General features: G+C 42.6%; 2 protein-coding genes across 2 annotated transcripts; both read left to right on the forward strand.

Moving 5' to 3' along the window:
* Window positions 1–5,848: 5,848 nt before the first annotated feature.
* Window positions 5,849–7,603, forward strand: LOC125528104 (protein yippee-like). Its single transcript, XM_048692614.2, has 5 exons — window positions 5,849–6,180; window positions 6,273–6,316; window positions 6,562–6,673; window positions 6,778–6,833; window positions 7,243–7,603. Exons 1-5 carry the CDS (start codon window positions 6,076–6,078, stop codon window positions 7,349–7,351), a joined length of 426 nt encoding a protein of 141 aa, XP_048548571.1. The 5' UTR covers window positions 5,849–6,075; the 3' UTR covers window positions 7,352–7,603.
* An 8,771-nt stretch (window positions 7,604–16,374) lies between these two features.
* LOC147967325 (uncharacterized) lies at window positions 16,375–17,118 on the forward strand. Its single transcript, XM_087522445.1, has one exon. It carries the CDS (start codon window positions 16,375–16,377, stop codon window positions 17,116–17,118), a length of 744 nt encoding a protein of 247 aa, XP_087378571.1.
* Window positions 17,119–17,693: the final 575 nt, after the last annotated feature.

Consider the following 17,693-nt stretch of genomic DNA (forward strand, 5'->3'; position numbering starts at 1 on the left):
CCCGTTGCAACGCACGGGCGTTCTTCTAGTATACGTATAAAGGTAAGTATAGTAGCAGGCCATAGCTTCACGTAGAAAAAAGAAGTAGCCCAGCCCAAGAAGGAAGGTAGCAGCGAACGCACATAAATCAGGGTACGATCATGCGGAAACAAATCAGCGTACACACATAAATCACATCGGCTCATTCTCTTTATATTCCATAACTATCGTGAGACATTCTCCCTCCAAAAGAAAAATAAACGATCGTGTGACGTGAGGTCATCCCTAATTCCCTCTATTCTCTGTTCTCCGCAAGCTCCAAACTCCAGATCCCAAATCGCTTAGGGGTGACTAGTCTCTGTTAGGTTGATCTCTTTTCCGTTCGAGCCAAACGGCTCGACGGGACTGTGCACCGCTGACCCCCACCAACATCCCTACCAATCTAGGGTTACCGCGAGCCGATGGGAAGCTCCACTGCATCCACCCTAGCGCACACACAACCCCACGCCGACGACTCCACCATGGCCGTCGGCGCTGGTTCCTCGAGCCAAGGAGAAGGTGATCTCCTCCCTCCGCCATCAATCCTAGCCTACCCGATCCCACAGCATCTATCAGTCTCCGGGCACTGTATGCGGCGACAACACAGCACGAACATCACCTACCCCAGAAAATTGACATTGTCGGCCCGAGCGCACATGTACATCCTCGAGTGTCTGCCACCAGAAATCCACGTTACATCATCGCCGAGCGTCCAATGACTGACGCCGATCTAATCAATCTCAGGTATGTCAATAGTATTATTCCATACAGTTTAAAGTAAAACTTCATGCTTTGAGAAAGAAAGAATTTGATAAAAGTAGTTGCCATGAAGAAATTCTATAAGCTGCGGATGATTTTTTTTGCATGTTACATATCTGTTTGTTTTGGTTGATATGAATCACTTCATTGAAGAAAGGATATAACTCACTGTGTTGAAAGATTGTTCAGATTCACGGTGCATGTGATTGTTGCATCAGCTAAAAGAAGCTTTTCAAATTTAAAATTATTGAAGAATCATTTGGGATAAACAATGAACTAAAAGAGCTTAAATGGTTAGGTAACATTATGCATCGATAACAAACTATTGGATGATATTGACATTCACACAATCACAAGTGATTTTTCATCGAAGAATCTTACAAGAAAATTTGAAGATATGCATATTATGTTTATAACAAGGGGCCCCAAATTATACTTTCGCCCCGGGCCCCCAAAATCTCAGGACCGGCCCTGTCTAAGCGTACGAAATAGTAGCTTGCACGTGGTTTCTTAATAAGGTAAATACACCAGGAGTCATAGAACTTCCACGCGACAGTCAGTTTGGTGCACAAACTTATAAAATACGTGTTTCTGGTCATCAAATTTGCATGGACATTCATATAGGGTCACATTTCGCTTACACGGGCGTATCCATGGCCTACGTTTCCATTTTAAAGTTATTCGTGCTTGACTTCTAAAAGTGAGCTCGATGGTATTTTGAGTTAGCCGCCAGTCTCCGTAGCAGGAATGTGCTCTCAGTTTTAAATTATCCTAAGGTTTATAGAATTTTGGATGATTTGTGATCCATAGATTCACGTCAGTTTCCATTGAAAAAAAATGAACCACCTCTCGATTCACGTCAGTTTTGGTAGACTCTCACACAAGGAATACCCTCCTATTAGGGTTTTAGTACTACGGTGCCAATCGAAATCTCCGACAAGTGTTTTATGTATTTGCTACCTCTACCTCGTCTCCATCGGTCCCTATGTCTTGGTGCGGGGTAGATAAGATCATTTGGTAGTTAGGGAATCGGGATAAACCCTAGCTATGGAGGAAGTGGTCTTCTTCTTCATATCTCGAAGATCATTTTCGTGACATGCTCAACTTCTTAGAGTGTGCTTGGCGATATCTGAATCAGTGGCTAGTCTCTGCAGCATGAGTTTGCATGCTCTCAATTTCAAGTTATCCTATGGTTCTGAGCATTTGATCTATTTTTTGACGATTTGTGATCCATGGACGTGGATCATCAAAGGTTTATGATCTTGAGGCTCATTTCTTTTTAACATCCTTGACTTCTTAAAGTGAGCTTGACAATATCTCGAATAAGCACCTAGTCTCTGCAGCATGAGTTTGCATGCTCTCAATTTCAAGTTATCCTATGGTTCTGAGCATTTGATCTATTTTTTGATGATTTGTGATCCATGGACGTGGATCATCAAAGGTTTATGATCTTGAGGCTCATTTCTTTTTAACATCCTTGACTTCTTAAAGTGAGCTTGACGATATCTCGAATAAGCACCTAGTCTCTGCAGCAAGAATGTACTAACAATTTTAAGTTATCCGTGCTTGAGTCCTAAAAGTGAGCTTGACAATATTCCGAGTTAGCAGCTAGTCTTTGCAGCATGAATGTACTAACATTTTTAAGTTATTCGTGCTTGACTTTTAAAAGTGAGCTCGATGGTATTTTGAGTCAGCCGCCAGTCTCCGCAGCAGGAATGTGCTCTCAGTTTTAAATTATCCTAAGGTTTATAGAATTTTGGATGATTTGTGATCCATGCATGTAGATTCGCAAAGGCTTAGGATCTTGATACTCATCTCGTGACATTCTTAACTTCTTCAAGTGATATTGGATATCTCGAGTTAGCGGCTTGTCTCTGCTGCACGAATGTGCACCTAGTTTAAAGTTGCCCTAAGGTTTAGACCATTCAAGTTCTTTTTCGATGGTTTATTATTCATCCATGTATACTCTCGAAGGCTTAGGATCTCAAAGCCGATTTTTTTACATATGTTTGACTTCTTAAAGTGGCTTCATGATATCTCGAGTCATCGGCTAGTCTTTGCAGTTGAAATATGCTCCCGGTTTCAAATTATCGTAAGGATTAGAACATTTGAGCTATTTTTCAACAAGTTTTTGATCCATGCATGTAAATTATCAAAGCTTTACGGTCTGGAGTCTCATTTGCATGACATGCTTTACTTCTTAAAGTGAGCTTGACAAGTTAGCAGCTAGTCTCTGCAGCAGAAATGTGCTCCCAATTTCAGTTATGGCCAGGGTTATAGGATTATTTGAGTCTTTTTGGACAATTTCTGATCCATGCATGTGGATTCACAAAGGCTTAGGATCTTGAGGCTCGTTTCTTTGGCATGATTGACTTCTTGAAGTGAACTTGACGATATCTCGAGTCGTCGGCTAGTCTCTGCAGCAGGAATCTGCTCCTAGTTTCAAGTTATCCTTGAGAGCGAGCTACTAAATGACCGAGATCCTAAGATGTGGAGAATCCTAAAGCGATGAATCAAGATATCATTCTAAGGATTGAAACACATTTATGCTTCAGATTCTAGCCGTTAAACGACTGAGATCTCGGCAATCCTACCGTAAGAAGTCAATCATGACACCAAAATGAGCCTTGAGATCCCCATCATTTGGGAATATATATAACTTGTGTAGAAATCATGGAAAAAGTGCTCAAGTGCTCTAAACCTCATGAGAAGTTGAAATGTGGGTCTCTGGAAGATTTCCACGTCTAATGATCCCTGGTACATTGCTAATGGTAGGTTGCCAAAACACATCGTTTTCATGATTCGGCCCGTAACGTTGCATCTCACAATTTTGGGGTTCTAGGATAATCTCCACGTCCAGGAACCCCGTACACTACTATAAGTGGTCGCCAAAACACAATGGTTTCGTTTATTTCGGGCCTCATCGTGGGCTATAACTCACAATTTCAGGTTCCACAATGATTCAACATCTGAAATACATAAGAGCAACTTCAATGCGGTGACCCAAACAAACACTGATTTTGTTCACTATCTGTCTGTTTTTTTTTGAAAACCCCACCCATATATTAATTAACTTAGAATGTTAATACAATCGTTCATTACAACATGTTCCACACATGCCGGAACGCTATTAATAAAAACACCATCAGACTTATTATTAAAACTAAACTTAGCTATCTCGTGCGCCACCTTATTAGCTTTCCTGCTAATCTTGGAGATCTTCACATTCGGCAGCATCTTAGAAATACTGAATGCTTCCTTCTTTAGGTCAACAAGAGGAGATCTGTCAAACCTGGAAGCTCTGCAGAGACTTTTTGTCTGTTTGATTCACCCGTCTGCTCATTCATGTTTGTTTTTTCGTTTGGGTCAGCCGGTGCGCCCAACAGGGGCGCTTACATTTTGTGACATGTCCTCTCTGCCATTCCGTCGAACACCTGGTGGGTGAACTGCCCTAACCTGCCGTGCCACCGCCCCGCAGCCCTGAGCTCTCGCCTAACCCCGAGCCTATCACCGCCACCTTGCCGGTCTCCGGCTACTCCCAGGAGTTCTAGAGGTGGAAGCAGAAGCAGTCGGGCAGGTCCACCCACATCATCTCCGACGAGTCCTTGGCGTACTCGGGCATGGCCCGCCCTCCTCTGCTTGGCACCAAAGGGAGTGCGTGCGTCGGACCGAGCGCGCCGGGGCGAGCGTGGCATGGCCCGGTGCAGCAGGGCGCGACGCGACAGGGCAAGCGGGGGGCGCGACGTGGCGCGGTGGTAGGGGGAGGGGCGAGCGCGATGGCACAGCAGAGTGAGTGTGTTTGGGCGAGATGGCACCTGCGCCATGGCGAAGCGATAGAGAGGAGGGAGAAAACTAATTGCATGAGTGGATGACAGATGGGCCACGCGAGACAGGCATCGAACAAAAGAGGACACAGAAAATATTCCTGTTGTGTCCGCCTCCGCCTAGATCTGTCCCAAAGTTGGAACAAAAATGGGTCCGAGCGAACAAAAAAAGGCCAGGAACTGAAAATGAGTATGTACATTGGGCGTTGTTTTTTGCCCGTGCAGACATAAACGGATGCTGGCGGACCATTTGGTCGCTGCGTTGCCAGCCGTCCCAAACTGTCTGTGCATGTTCGTTTGGGTCGAAACGGATCAAAACGTTGGCGGCTGGTTTCCGTCCATGCGGACACGAAACAGACACGAAGCATGTCCTCTCGGTGTCAGCCACGGCCCCACCTGTTGGCCGCCCAACCACCGTCCACAGTCGTATTAAACGCGTCCACCGACCTCGGGCCCATCTGCCAGTGGGTGGAAGCGCCAAGGCGCCGTCCTTTTTAATGCAAGCGTGGGAGGGGGGAGGGAGGGGGGCTCATTCACTTCCACCCCCCTCCACATCTAGCCTAGCTTGCCCCCTCGTCGGCGACATGCAAACCCTAGCGAGCCATGGGCTCGGCAAGGGCGAGGGCAAGGGCAAGTTCTACCCCGATGCAAACTCGTCCCGCATGTCGTCGCCATCTCCTCGACGCGGGCCGCCACCACGGGAGAGGGAGCGGTTGTACATATCGGTGCACCAGGCGCGATGGCACTAGTAGTGCCACCAGCCCCATGGCGTCTAGACCTGCATCGCATTCCTTTGCCTGTGGTGCCCCGGTCGACGCAGACGCGCAAACTGCTGACGCCGAAGCAACAGCGGCTCCCAACATTAATGATTAATCATGCTCATTTCGTCTGCGTGTTTTCAAAACATGTTTTTTTTTTACTTTTAACGCGGGAAAAAATATAGGTCTGCCATTCGTAAGACGCATCGGCCGACCCAAACGAAAAAACGGACGCGCCAGTCTGCTCGGCCGACCCAAACGAACAAAACGCGCGTCCATTAGGTCGCCTTGTTGGAGTTGCCCTAACGGACCGCCCTCCTTTGCAGTTATGTTATGGGGTCGGGCCGGGCCGAGCAGGCGAATCTGAGGTAAATAACATAGCTGATTGGAGCAGGCCCTAGCCCAACACAGAGATAGTGGATTGCTGATGGGGAGAGCGGTGCGGTGGGGCGGTGGCATCGTGGGCAAAACCGTCTCTCTGCCCAGTCAAAATTCCCCATTACCCATTGCTTCCCGTCTCCTTCCTTCCCCACAAATTTAGTACTCGTATTTACTTGCACCCCACTTTTCCCCATTCCCCTTCCCTTCCGTCCGTCGCCGGGATCGGATCGCGCCGCTCTTCTCCGGCAGGCGCGGATCGCCGATCGACAGCCGGTCGGCAAGCAGCATCGGTTGGCAGGCCGTCTTAGGGGAGCAAGAAGAGGAGGGATCGACCGATGGGGCGGCTGTTCCTGACCAGCCTGGCGCCGGCGACCGGCACCATCTACTGCTGCAAGCACTGCGACTCCCACCTCGCCTACGCCCAGCACATCATCTCCAAGGTATCCATCCCTCTCCCCCCGTCTCTCCCATCTCCGTTTGTGTCCATCTTTGTCCTAACTGAACACGCGCTTTGGTCTTGTTTCTTGGCCAGATGTTCCGCTGCAAGCACGGCAAGGCCTACCTCTTCGACAAGGTGTAAGTGATTGATTACTGGACCATGCCTGAATCCCCCCATCTTGCTCATAGTTCTCCATTTTTATTCATCATCTTGCTACTGCCTGTGCTCTGTTTTATTTACTGTGTGCTCTGTTCTTCTCTGTAACACGGCTGCTGCTGCTGCTGCTGCATTATTATTATTATTCAGAAGAATTGATGTGCTCTGTTCTCTGTTTTACCGTGTGTTTCATTGTGTATGTACCCTTCCTTCATCGGCAATGCAGCGTGAACGTGGTCGCCGGGGAGAGCGAGGACGACCGGATGATGACCACGGGCCTGCACACCGTCCGCGACATCTTCTGCGTCGCCTGCGGAGCCATCCTCGGCTGGAAATACGTAAGCGACATTCGCCTCAACATTGGTTCTCCTCTTCATTGTTCATCCTTGGTTTGATTGGTGGTCATTATACTCACTTGTCCATGGTCCTGTATGCTTGTTAGGTGTCTGCATTTGAGAAGGATCAGAGGTATAAGGAGGGCAAGTTCATCCTGGAGAGGTCAGACCCTCATGCCTCTCCCTTTGTTCTCATATTGCTTCGCTCTCCTTTGCTTCTGGATCGAATTGCTAGCTACTCTGCTTTGCTTCAGGATCGAATCGCTAGCTACTCTGCTTTGCTTCAGGATTGGATCGCTAGCTACTCTTGCAGTCTTAGTTTTTACATCATATTAACCTCTTCTTAATCTGACATCATTTTCAATCATTTGTGTGCTAATAAATTGAACATGCAACTGCTGCGCTCATAGTTCTATGCTACCCTACTACCCTGTTAACTATGTCTACAAACTAAACTAGCTAGTTCACAACACTGATGATGCATCGCAAGGAAAAACAAAACTACAACGCAAGTCAGCAATATGCACCGAAATCCGTTCCTCATCCTGTTCATTTATTTGGGCGAGGCGCAGGTGCAAGATCCATTCGGGCGGAGGCGGCCCTCCCGACCGCATCCAGCTGTGGGCTGAGCATGACGCTCGCATAAGTTCCAGCGAGGATGACGACCAGGGCGCCGTGTGACCTTGCAAGACAATGCAAGATCAGTTCATTAGGCAGGCAGACATGACATGACTGTAAATATTAGTGTTAATCAGCGTCGTTCCATTCCCTGGCACTGCAAATCATGTAGCTGCTCGCTAGATGAAGAACCATGAATGCTTATCTATCTATGCATATGCAACCGTATGAACCAGACTAGTTGTCGTTCATGTACATATAAGAATGTGTCTCCACCAAAATAAAATCTTTGTCAGTTTAGTACTGATTTGGTTATCGGTCTATCTCCACAACACTAGCTATTAATCATTTGGAGGATGGATATCCCCTGCTGGCAGTGTTATGCATGCTATGTCCAACAGGTAAGCATTGGTGAACAGTGATCACATCTTTTTACACCGTCTGAGGCAGTTTTAGTTGATTTATTTACATGGGCTGTTTCCCCCCTTGTGGAGCAGAATATTCAGGTGGGGTTTACAAGTGAATTATTTAACGGGCGTTTAATTTGATAAAATAAATCCAGGATGAAACATTGAACGGAAAATGTCATTTTGATGAAAAAATTATGCATGGCAATGATCTAGGACAATTGCGTAAGAAACGTGAAAGAAACATTGTAACTGCATCATGTTCGGAACGACATACAATTCCCTGTTCTGGGACATTTTGTTGCATACATTAGCTGCAGCTGGTGTTTGTCTGCGTGGTTTGTTAGAATGGTGATGGTTTGAATTCTTCACATTTCATATACTGGGAGAATGACAACGAATGTTACCACTCAGAAGGGCAAATCTACTGAGGTTGCGATTCTGATCCACAACACATGTGGCATGTGGTTTCACATGCTGATCATTCACATTATTATTCGACTTTTGTTGTTGTTTCCTTCCTCATTATAGTAGTATATATATGTGTGTAAAAAGGCGTGGGGATTTGGAACTCGATTCCCTGGTTTGTTTACAGTGATTTGGTTCACCATCGCTTGTTCAAACACAGGAAATCCATGAAAAATTGGCTGGCTCTATCACCTTTCAGCATTGTCAACAGGAAGCAAATACAGTGGCGCACAAGCCGGCGAGACGCTTTTGATACAAATTCTCCTTCGTTTTGGGATTTCCTATGTAAGAAACGACATTTCTATTCTGTGTCGTTACAAGAATTTGTTAGTCTGTGTCGTCTTATGTCACCGGATGCGGCTATGTGTGAAGGCACACTGCATGTGTCACTTGTTGCAACTTGATAGTTTTCGTATTCTTTTGTAGATTTGATTATTCAAATCATTTTATTTCTTGAATCGTGCGTCCAAGTAACGAATCGTTTTCACGTTGTATTTCTTGCACCGAGATCTTTGAAATTAGATCCCATGTTAATAGGTTTAGACATTTTTTTCCACGAAAAAACTGAAAATAAGAAAAAAATAAAAACTGACAAAAAAGGGTAAACCAAAATAAAAAACTGGCAAAGAAAAAAAAACAAAACAATCGGAAGAAAAAAACCAAAACCCAGAAGCACAGTTTTTTCATTTTTTTTAGGAAGCACGGGTTGTGCTTTTCTTTTTGATGGGGAAGTTAAGGTTATGCTTCTCGCGGAATCAAAGATGTGCTTGTAGAAGTACTATTGTGCTTTTCCCTTCTTTCGGGGGAAGCAAAGCTGTGCTTTTTTTTTTTTTACAAACACAACTGTGCTTTCTCGTAGAAGTATAGGTTGTGCTTCTCGCAGGCGCACAAGCGGGGAGCAGGCAAGTCTCGTCCCTACTAAAAAGCGCCCCCAACAGAGTAATCGCCAGTTAGTTGGTGGCCGGTCAGTAGGACGTGCCTCATCCTGCTAACATAACCTGATTTGTTTTCTATTTTTATTTCAAATTAAATGCATATGTTTCAAAACCTTAAATTTACATTGGAAGTAGAAAAAAACGAATTTGAAAAAAGGTTAACATAGTAAAAAAATTGCACAGTTTTAAAATATATTGATAACGATAACTATGAAAAAAATGTCCATGACAATGATTTTTCCCCGTGTTTCAAAAAATGTATGCTATTGTTATAGAAAAGATGTTTGTGTAACGTAAAAAATGTTCCGTTCCATTACAAGAATGTACATCACATCTGATAGAAATCTTCCCGCGTTTAAAAAAAGTTCATGAAATTTAGAAAAATGATATGTACAAACGTATTTTTTTTTTGCATAGGTTTAAAAAATGTCTATTTACATAAAATTTATTTTAACATTTTAAGAAAAAATTATGTGTTTTCCAAAAATGTCCGTGAAATTTTCAAAAAAGTTTATACATCATAGAAAAAATCACGCAGTTTAGAAAAAAATGTTTATTGCTGTTTCAAAAATATACATAATGTATTTGAAATAAATTACCATGTATTCAAGAAGTGTTTGAAAAATGTATTTTAAGAAAATGTGCATCATGCATTTGAAAATTTTGCAGCTTGTATCAGAAAAATATATCATGTGTACTCTAAAAATGTATATTGTGTATTGAGAAAAGATTAGACATGCGTTGACAAAAAGAAAGCTGATAAAAACCGACAAGAAAACCCAAAGAAAAAAACAAGGAAGAAAGAAAACCAAAGTACAATGAAGAAAGAGAAGAAAAACAAAAAAACAAAAGAAAACAAAAAGTCTGAAGTAAAAATAAGACAAAAAGGAAATACGAGAAAACCAGTTAAAACACACACACACACAAAACTGGAGCAGAGAGCAAACCTACGTGTGGTACGAGCGGCAGGAAAGCAACTACACTAATGGGCCAGCCCGCTTGACGTCAACCATAGGCGATTCCTAATAGGAATCGGTACGGGCGACGTATAGCCCTGTCAGTCGTTCCTCTAAAAAAGCCATCAATCTTTGTCGCATGCAGATCTAATTACTTATTTTTTCCCTCTCAAGGAAAATGGAAGTTCAAATAAATTAAAATTCATTTTTTAGAAGCACAGTACATATGTAGAGGCTCACAACACAACACACACCCATTCACCCTGAAGAACACACGCATGCGACCCTACACTTATGAATACCTCCAAGAGACTAAGCCGGCAGATCATGAGATTGATGAAGTCTCTACAGACACCTCATTGTCGCCGAGCAAAAGTTCTATGTACAAAGAAGCCTTGTTTTAAACAAGGTACAATCAGAACACTTTCTCAAATAACAAACAATGATTTTTTTTACGGGTGAACAACGGCTTTTTGTAGGGCAACCATGGGAAGATAGCCAAAACCCATCTCTGTAAGTAGACATAACACAACGATTACATAATGTAGCACTCAACGGACACAAGAAGGAACAAGAAAACAAAGATAGAGGAAGAATAAAAAACGAGCCATCACAGCTAGATCAAAGTGAGAAGAGAAAGAACTAGCATTGTTGGATAGGTTAAAAGGAGAACCAACATCGAGAGGACGTAGGAAATCTTCAAAGACTTCTACCTTACTAGAAGGGTTGGGCGCGCTTTGCCGCGCCGTTGAATTTGTTGGGATTCTTAAATTTCATTACTTACTTTATTTCAAAATATATGGTGTATTAATTTTTTGAAAAGTCTAATCTCTTTAAGTTCGATCAAACTTATAGAGAAATATATCATAATTCATAATATCAAATCGGTGTTATTAGCTTCATCATGAAATGAACTTACATTTTTTGTTTAATATTGTGAATGTTGATATTTTTGGCTATGGGCTTGGTCAAAGTTAAAGAAACTTGACTTTCCAAAAAACTAATAACTCTTATATTTTGAAACTGGTGGAATATTTAGTTTGGCTGGTGGGGGAGACGATGGAGTGTGTTTTTATGTTTATTTATAATGTGGTTATTTGGTGGGCTTTTCGCCGTGTGATTCTGTGCTATCCACTAATCAACCCATATTTATATGGGGATATTTTTTTATCAGTGATTGCATGTATTGTATTCATGCTATAGTATCACATGGTGGCGCTTTTTTCTAGGTGATGGAGTCTGCGAGGCGTTGATATGTTTTTATAGGCTGGTTGTTGCTGATTGATTTGAAAATTGTTGGCCCGATCAAAATCATAAATCAAATTCAAAATTGTATACCTCAATTGAATGAAAGAGCTTTAAAATTAGGGAACATAGAAAATTAAAATAATTAAATGGGAGGGCCCCTTGAGAAATTGTTGTCCCAGTCAAAATCGGATGAGCCAATTCTCAATTGTAGCCTCGATTAATTGTGAAGATTTAAAAATTATAAAGCATAGTGTATTAGATAAAAAATTAAATGAGAGAGTTTTGAGAAATTGTTGACCTGTTCAAAATTAGGTGACCAAATTCCAATTGGAGATCTTAATTGATTGTGAGGCCTCTAATCCTAGGGAGCTTAGTGATATAGTATTAGAAGGGTAAGATGCGTTTTGCTGCTCCGTCGTCTCTATTTCGCCATGCACCTGATGATTTCAAAGGTAATTACATAACAGTCATCGGTTATCACGCTTGTTCGGACGTTCTTTTCACAAACATACAAAGAGACAACGCCACGATTGACATGTATCATAATTGGTATTTTGTCGCAAATTTATGGAAAAATGGATGGTATGGTGTTCATACAAAGAGACAACGCCACGCTAAAAAAAACAAAGAATAGATGGTATTTTGTTTTACACTTAAATTGCATCCTAGATTTTTTTTAAGAAAAAAATGGCTTCCGAGTTATTGTCGCATGTATCCATATAACCGTGTGAACATAAATATCATTCCAAAAGCATCTCTTCACAGATAAGGCCTAAAAAGAAAGACAGGCATTTCACCTCCGAACTAATAGTGGAAGCTAGCATCATTCTGCGAAATGTGTACATGTGGGATGAACTGCTGATATGATCTGAGAGTTCATTAAAATTGGATACGTTCCATTAAATATATAATTATAAACATCCACCATATTTCGTTATCCAGGCTTCTGATATACAGTCTTCGGTCTGTAATCTACTCTCAAAATCATGTTTCTAACTCAAAATATGGACCTTCATATCAAAGAAGACCCAAATTATAAAATAAAACACTACACTTGTTGCATCTTTGAAATAGCCATCGGCCTTTCCTCGGCCAGGAGCTGATAGTGGAATCAATATTATGAAGTAGAATGATCATTTTATGCAGCCCTATTCTCTAGTGTTCTGCCAACATGGAACTGATACAACTTGACACACCTAATCGCGCGCGAAGCCTCTTAGCGGCGGACCTCTTCTAAATGTTATAGCATATTATAGTGCTGCTATAGCGAGCTATTTAAAATGTTTGCTCATGTGTTTTGGGCAAAAGACCCTTAGCGCAGGACCTCCTCTAAACGCTATAGCTATAGCGGGCTATTTAAAACCTTGGCGAGAGCCCACCCAGTTGTAATTCCCTCGACAGTCGACACGACCAAGGGAGTTGACAGAGTCAAAATCAGGGGGCACAATCCAAATCAGCATCCTCATTTGACGTGAGCTGTTTAAAATTGGGGAGCATGGTGATATAGAGTATATGTCCGGGAGACTTGTATAGGATTTGACCTTTAGGTGAGATCGTAGGATCAACACCAAAATTATTTAGACAATTCAAAGAATTCCGAATCTTTTTGACAACATACCTGCAAGGTATGTTTACAACTCTAAATCAGCTTCAAACTCGCTCTACAATAAGATATTCAAAAAAGACAAATTTGACTATGAATAGTGTCATCTTGGGGTGAATAGTATTTGGCACTATTCATATCCGATTTCGTCTTTTTTGGTTCTCTAAGTGTACTTCAAATTAGGGGCTGAAACTTTTTGAGGTTGTACATCAAACACGGATGTGTGTCTACAAATATTTTTAGAATTTTTAAACATGTTCTTAGTCTTCAATAGATTGATCTCATTGATCTCACCTAAAGCTAGATCCCATACAAGTCTTCCCCAGTATATGTCTAGAAGAGGTCTTTTGCCCCCTAAGTCATGTACACACATGGTAGAACAGGATCATTAAAAACACACATCGTAATACGCCACTTCTCTTCTTTCTAACTTTCTTACATGGTATTAGTCGCAAGTTCTGATACGACCTGTTGTAATATAAATGCAAAGTTTGTGGATGTTTTGCCTGAAGCCACGGTAAAGTTATCAAGATGAGCGTACACTAGTTAATGTTTGCATGCACGCTGATGCATTGCACATAGTTGATATAGGCCAAGCAAAGAAACTTGTCCAGGCTCAGGACCAGATGAGATTTATCTCAGAATTTGACATGTGTACAACGGTGCAAGAAATAAAGAGAGAGAAACATGACATGTAAGCCAGCCTACATTGACGAACAGTGGTTAGAGGGACTGTAACATCCCAAATTTTCAATTTAAAATGTTATACATTAGATCATCATTGCATATCATGTTTTATTGCATTTTGGTTGATCCTAGAAATTCCACGCAACTCGAGGACCTACGGAGAGAGTTGGGGAATTCATTATTTTCATATTTGGGTTTTTCTCGAATTATGAAAAGAGGATCGTTTGATTTTAATTATTTTTTTCTCTGAAATATTTCTTTTATTAAAAATAAAAGAGAGATGATAAAATGACTTCCTCAAAATAAAGAAATATCAGAGATTAATATTAAAATAAAATAAGATTTTTATTCGGAGTTTTGCCGCTATTTTATTTGAATTAGGAAAAAAGTGCGTTTTTCAAAATTGCATTTTAGGCCCAAATAAATGTTCACCTTGTCCGTCTTATTTTTAGAGAACGGAGAAAATTTATTTCAGGATTTTTGAAGTCCGTTTAGTATTTCTTTTCTTTCTTTTTTTGCATGTAGAATTTTTTTTAAAAAGTCAAACCGACTAGGGCCGTATTCAGCCAGGACTCTCCGGGCTGGCCCCTTATAAGCCGCTCCCCCGAAGCCCGTTAGCCCCGCCCCAAACCCTAAGCCGCTCCGCCGCCGCGCCGCCACACTGCCCGCCGCCGCCACACGCCGCGTCGCCATGCCGCCGCCGCCTCGCCGGAGTCACGCCGCCGACCCGCCGCCCTCGCCGGACTCGCCAGAGGTAGCGCTGCCGCCGCCGGTTTTCTTCAAAAAACCGCACGTTTTTTTATATATGCGGTTATTTATTTATTTATTTAGATCGGTTTTTTCTGGTTTAGTTAATTAGCGAACGTTCGTCCGTACGTTCGTTTCAACGAACGGTTTTCGCTCATTAGTTACAGATAACGAACGTTCGTTCGTTAGCCTGTTCGTCAATTTTTCTTTTTCTCGGATTTTCCGCGATTATTTTCGATCGTGATTTCTGATCCGATTTTTATTCTAGTATAACTTTTCGCTCGTTTATCGGAATCAGGCGATTCAAGCGCCTAGAGTTTCGTCTCGAAACCCTCTTTCCGTTTAACCAACTTAAACAAGTTTTTGCTACTGTAAAATTTGACCTTAGTCTAGATTAGTAAACGAAGCTTATTTCTCTTGCCGTTTGAGTTTTGTTGCTTCGTTTGTTTTGATTCTTTTTGCAAACCGGAGTTCTTAACTTGAACTTTCTGGTTAGATCTCTTATTTGAGTTTTACCCGTGCTTTTGCTTGATTGCTTATTGTATGCTTGTTTGATTGCGATAGAGTACCCGGAGTGCGAAGCATGCTACATCGAGTCTCTAGGTTTCGCGGATCATCAGCAAGGCAAGTAACACTTTGATCATACCTCTTACTATCCAGTTTTATTGCATTAGATCAACCCTCAAACATTGCATGGTTAGGATCTGAATTAAACTATGGGTTGGGAAGTAGTTGATGAGGTAGGAACCCATTCACCTGTTTATTATCAAACCCTGGGAGTTACTTCTACGTTGCTTATATTGCCATACTATGCTAGTAGACGTGGATTGAGTTTGAGTGTATTCATGACAGATGTGAGATTGTTAAATTAATGGTTAACTTAAGGTGGCAACTTTAATACACATCTGGGTGGACTGATGCACCTGGGGAACCCAGCGATTGCCTGTATTTTTGAAAATCCCGGGGTACCGTGTGATTCTCCTATGGACCGCCACCCAGGCTCAAAGGGATCATAAGATTATTCATACTGGAAACTTCCGTGTGCAGCCACATGCCAATATGGGCTCTGGCATAGTTGATTAAGTTGTGGGAAACCTTTCCATGATGGGCTAGCAGATGTAGGGGATTGTAGGTGTACCGGCCTATCTATCGGTTAAGGGGACCTCCTTGGAAAGACTGTGTCTCGGTCATCCGTTTCTCAAACACCATGTAGTGCGAGAACTCCAACGGAGGTGATCGAGTCTTGTAGGGAAAAGTGCACAAACCTCTGCAGAGTGTATAAACTAATCATGGTTAGCCGTGTCCCCGGTTATGGACATCTTGAGTATCTAATTCTTGGATTATCATGTGGATCTCATCACTCTTAATATAATTTGATTGGGTTTAATGATAATTACTTTTAATTGGGATTGAGATGGGTGAACCTTCTCAATGTTTAACAACTACCATGATAGTTAAATAAAATTTATTCCTTTTCAGTAGGGAAAAATTGGCTTTACGCAAAAAAATATCAACCATACATCCTCCACCAGCCATATATGCATATAGTGATAGCTTTATTCTGTTCATTATTCTCTTGTGTTACGTTGCCAGCATATTCTATGTGCTGACCCGTTTTTGGGCTGCAACGTATCATGTTGCAGACTTTTCAGACGACGAGTAAGGAGCCTTAGGTCGTGGCCTTTCACTCAGTGATGCCGTTGGAGTTGATGGACTCACTTTATCTTCCAAGCCTTCCGCTGTTATCGTATTAGATGGCCTTAAGCCATATTTATTGTAATAAGTTCTATTTTAAGACATTCGATGTAATAAGTGTGTGATTGCCACTCTGTTATAAATCCTTCAAGTACTGTGTGTGTCAGCATTACCGATCTAGGGATGACACTTATACACAGAGGTCAAACCGTTTGAGGTCTGGTCGCTACAAAGATGGTATCAGAGCACACGCTGAATGTAGGACACGACCACTAAGCTAAAGACCTAGATCACTATTCTCTTCTCATTTCTAACTCCTCTCCTTTTTCTACTCTTTAGGATGGCGGACGCAAGGATCAAGTTTGCGCAACCAGATGAAGACGCCCCCTTTGGAAGACACTTGAAGGAAGTCACTAGGTACCTGAACATTGGAATACCAAACTTCACCGGGACTTACAACGCCACTTTACCAGAAGAGGAGCGCTGGATGATTCAAGTTCAAGTTCCAGGAAGGACATTCACACTAGTCACTGAGCCCATAGAGTTTTCTTTCGATGCACCAACCTGGAGTCTAGGAAAGAGTATGGCAGCTCACATCACCATGGGACGCATTGGAGAAGTTTACCACAAGGATCTCAAGGATACTATCTACCAGATTTGTGGGTGCCGAGATGAGCAATGGGAGATGATTAGCACCAGGAAGGATAGATCCATTGCAGCTTTCATCCAGGAGTTAAACCAGCATATTCGTCGCCAGGAGAACCAGATGTGCGCAGGCATGATAGATCTGAAGAAGGCAATGACCAGGATCACGGAGCTTGAAGAAGAACTCAAGGCAACTCGTGAAGATTATGAGGAGGAAATCGTCGTACCAGTGGAGAGGAATAACGATCTGGAAAGGAAGCTAGGAGTATTCATGGGAGACCCCGCGCCAGGAGGAGAAGACGAAGAACCCAAGGAGATTTGTCCGGAGGACTACATCATCATCGACGACACCGATTCCGACCCCGATGATAGCGATGATGACTATGTTGATGAAGCTGGAGCAGATGTCATGGAGTCTTCGACCGATCAATATTTCTAGTTGACCACCAAAACAGTAGTAGTAGTCTACCATGTAAATAGTATAGTCCAAGCACTTTGTAACGATAGTTCTATACCGATTGTATGCCCTTGCTCGATTGATTGAGTGATATGTTTGTGTTTGTCTCATGTGCATATGGGTAGTGTTTCCTCACTAGACCTCATTCTATTCTCTTCTCTCTAAACCCTCAGATGCCTCCGAGACGTGACCCCAGATTTACCTTTCCACTGGAGCTCACTCAGTTGATCCAGAAGCAGAATACCCTGATGCAGTTGTTAGTTCAGAACCAAGGCAACAACAACAACAACCCACCACCACCACCACCAGTTGACAACTTAGCTCGTTTTCTGAGGTTGCAGCCGCCGGTGTTTTCCAGTAGCACCGAGCCGATAGTTGCAGATGATTGGCTCCGCAGGATTGGAAGGGAGTTAACCACTGCAGGATGCACAGATGCTGAGAAGGTGCGTTTTGCCGCACACCAATTGGATGGACCAGTAGGAAGAATTACACTATCACTTATCCTATAGCCACTGTCACATGGGATCAATTCCAGCAAGCTTTTCATACTGCCCATG

This window comes from Triticum urartu, chromosome 5A (assembly GCF_056163025.1).
Source record: "Triticum urartu cultivar PI428250 chromosome 5A, HENAU_Tu73, whole genome shotgun sequence".
Classification (NCBI taxonomy): domain Eukaryota; kingdom Viridiplantae; phylum Streptophyta; class Magnoliopsida; order Poales; family Poaceae; genus Triticum; species Triticum urartu.

Excerpts from the sequence above, each read along its gene's own strand:
- LOC125528104 (XM_048692614.2), top strand. The coding sequence starts at position 6,076 with ATGGGGCGGCTGTTCCTGACCAGCCTGGCGCCGGCGACCGGCACCATC. Across the intron at positions 6,674-6,777 it reads CCATCCTCGGCTGGAAATAC|GTGTCTGCATTTGAGAAGGA; the intron begins GTAAGCGACATT and ends TATGCTTGTTAG. Across the intron at positions 6,834-7,242 it reads GGCAAGTTCATCCTGGAGAG|GTGCAAGATCCATTCGGGCG; the intron begins GTCAGACCCTCA and ends GGCGAGGCGCAG.
- LOC147967325 (XM_087522445.1), top strand. The coding sequence starts at position 16,375 with ATGGCGGACGCAAGGATCAAGTTTGCGCAACCAGATGAAGACGCCCCC.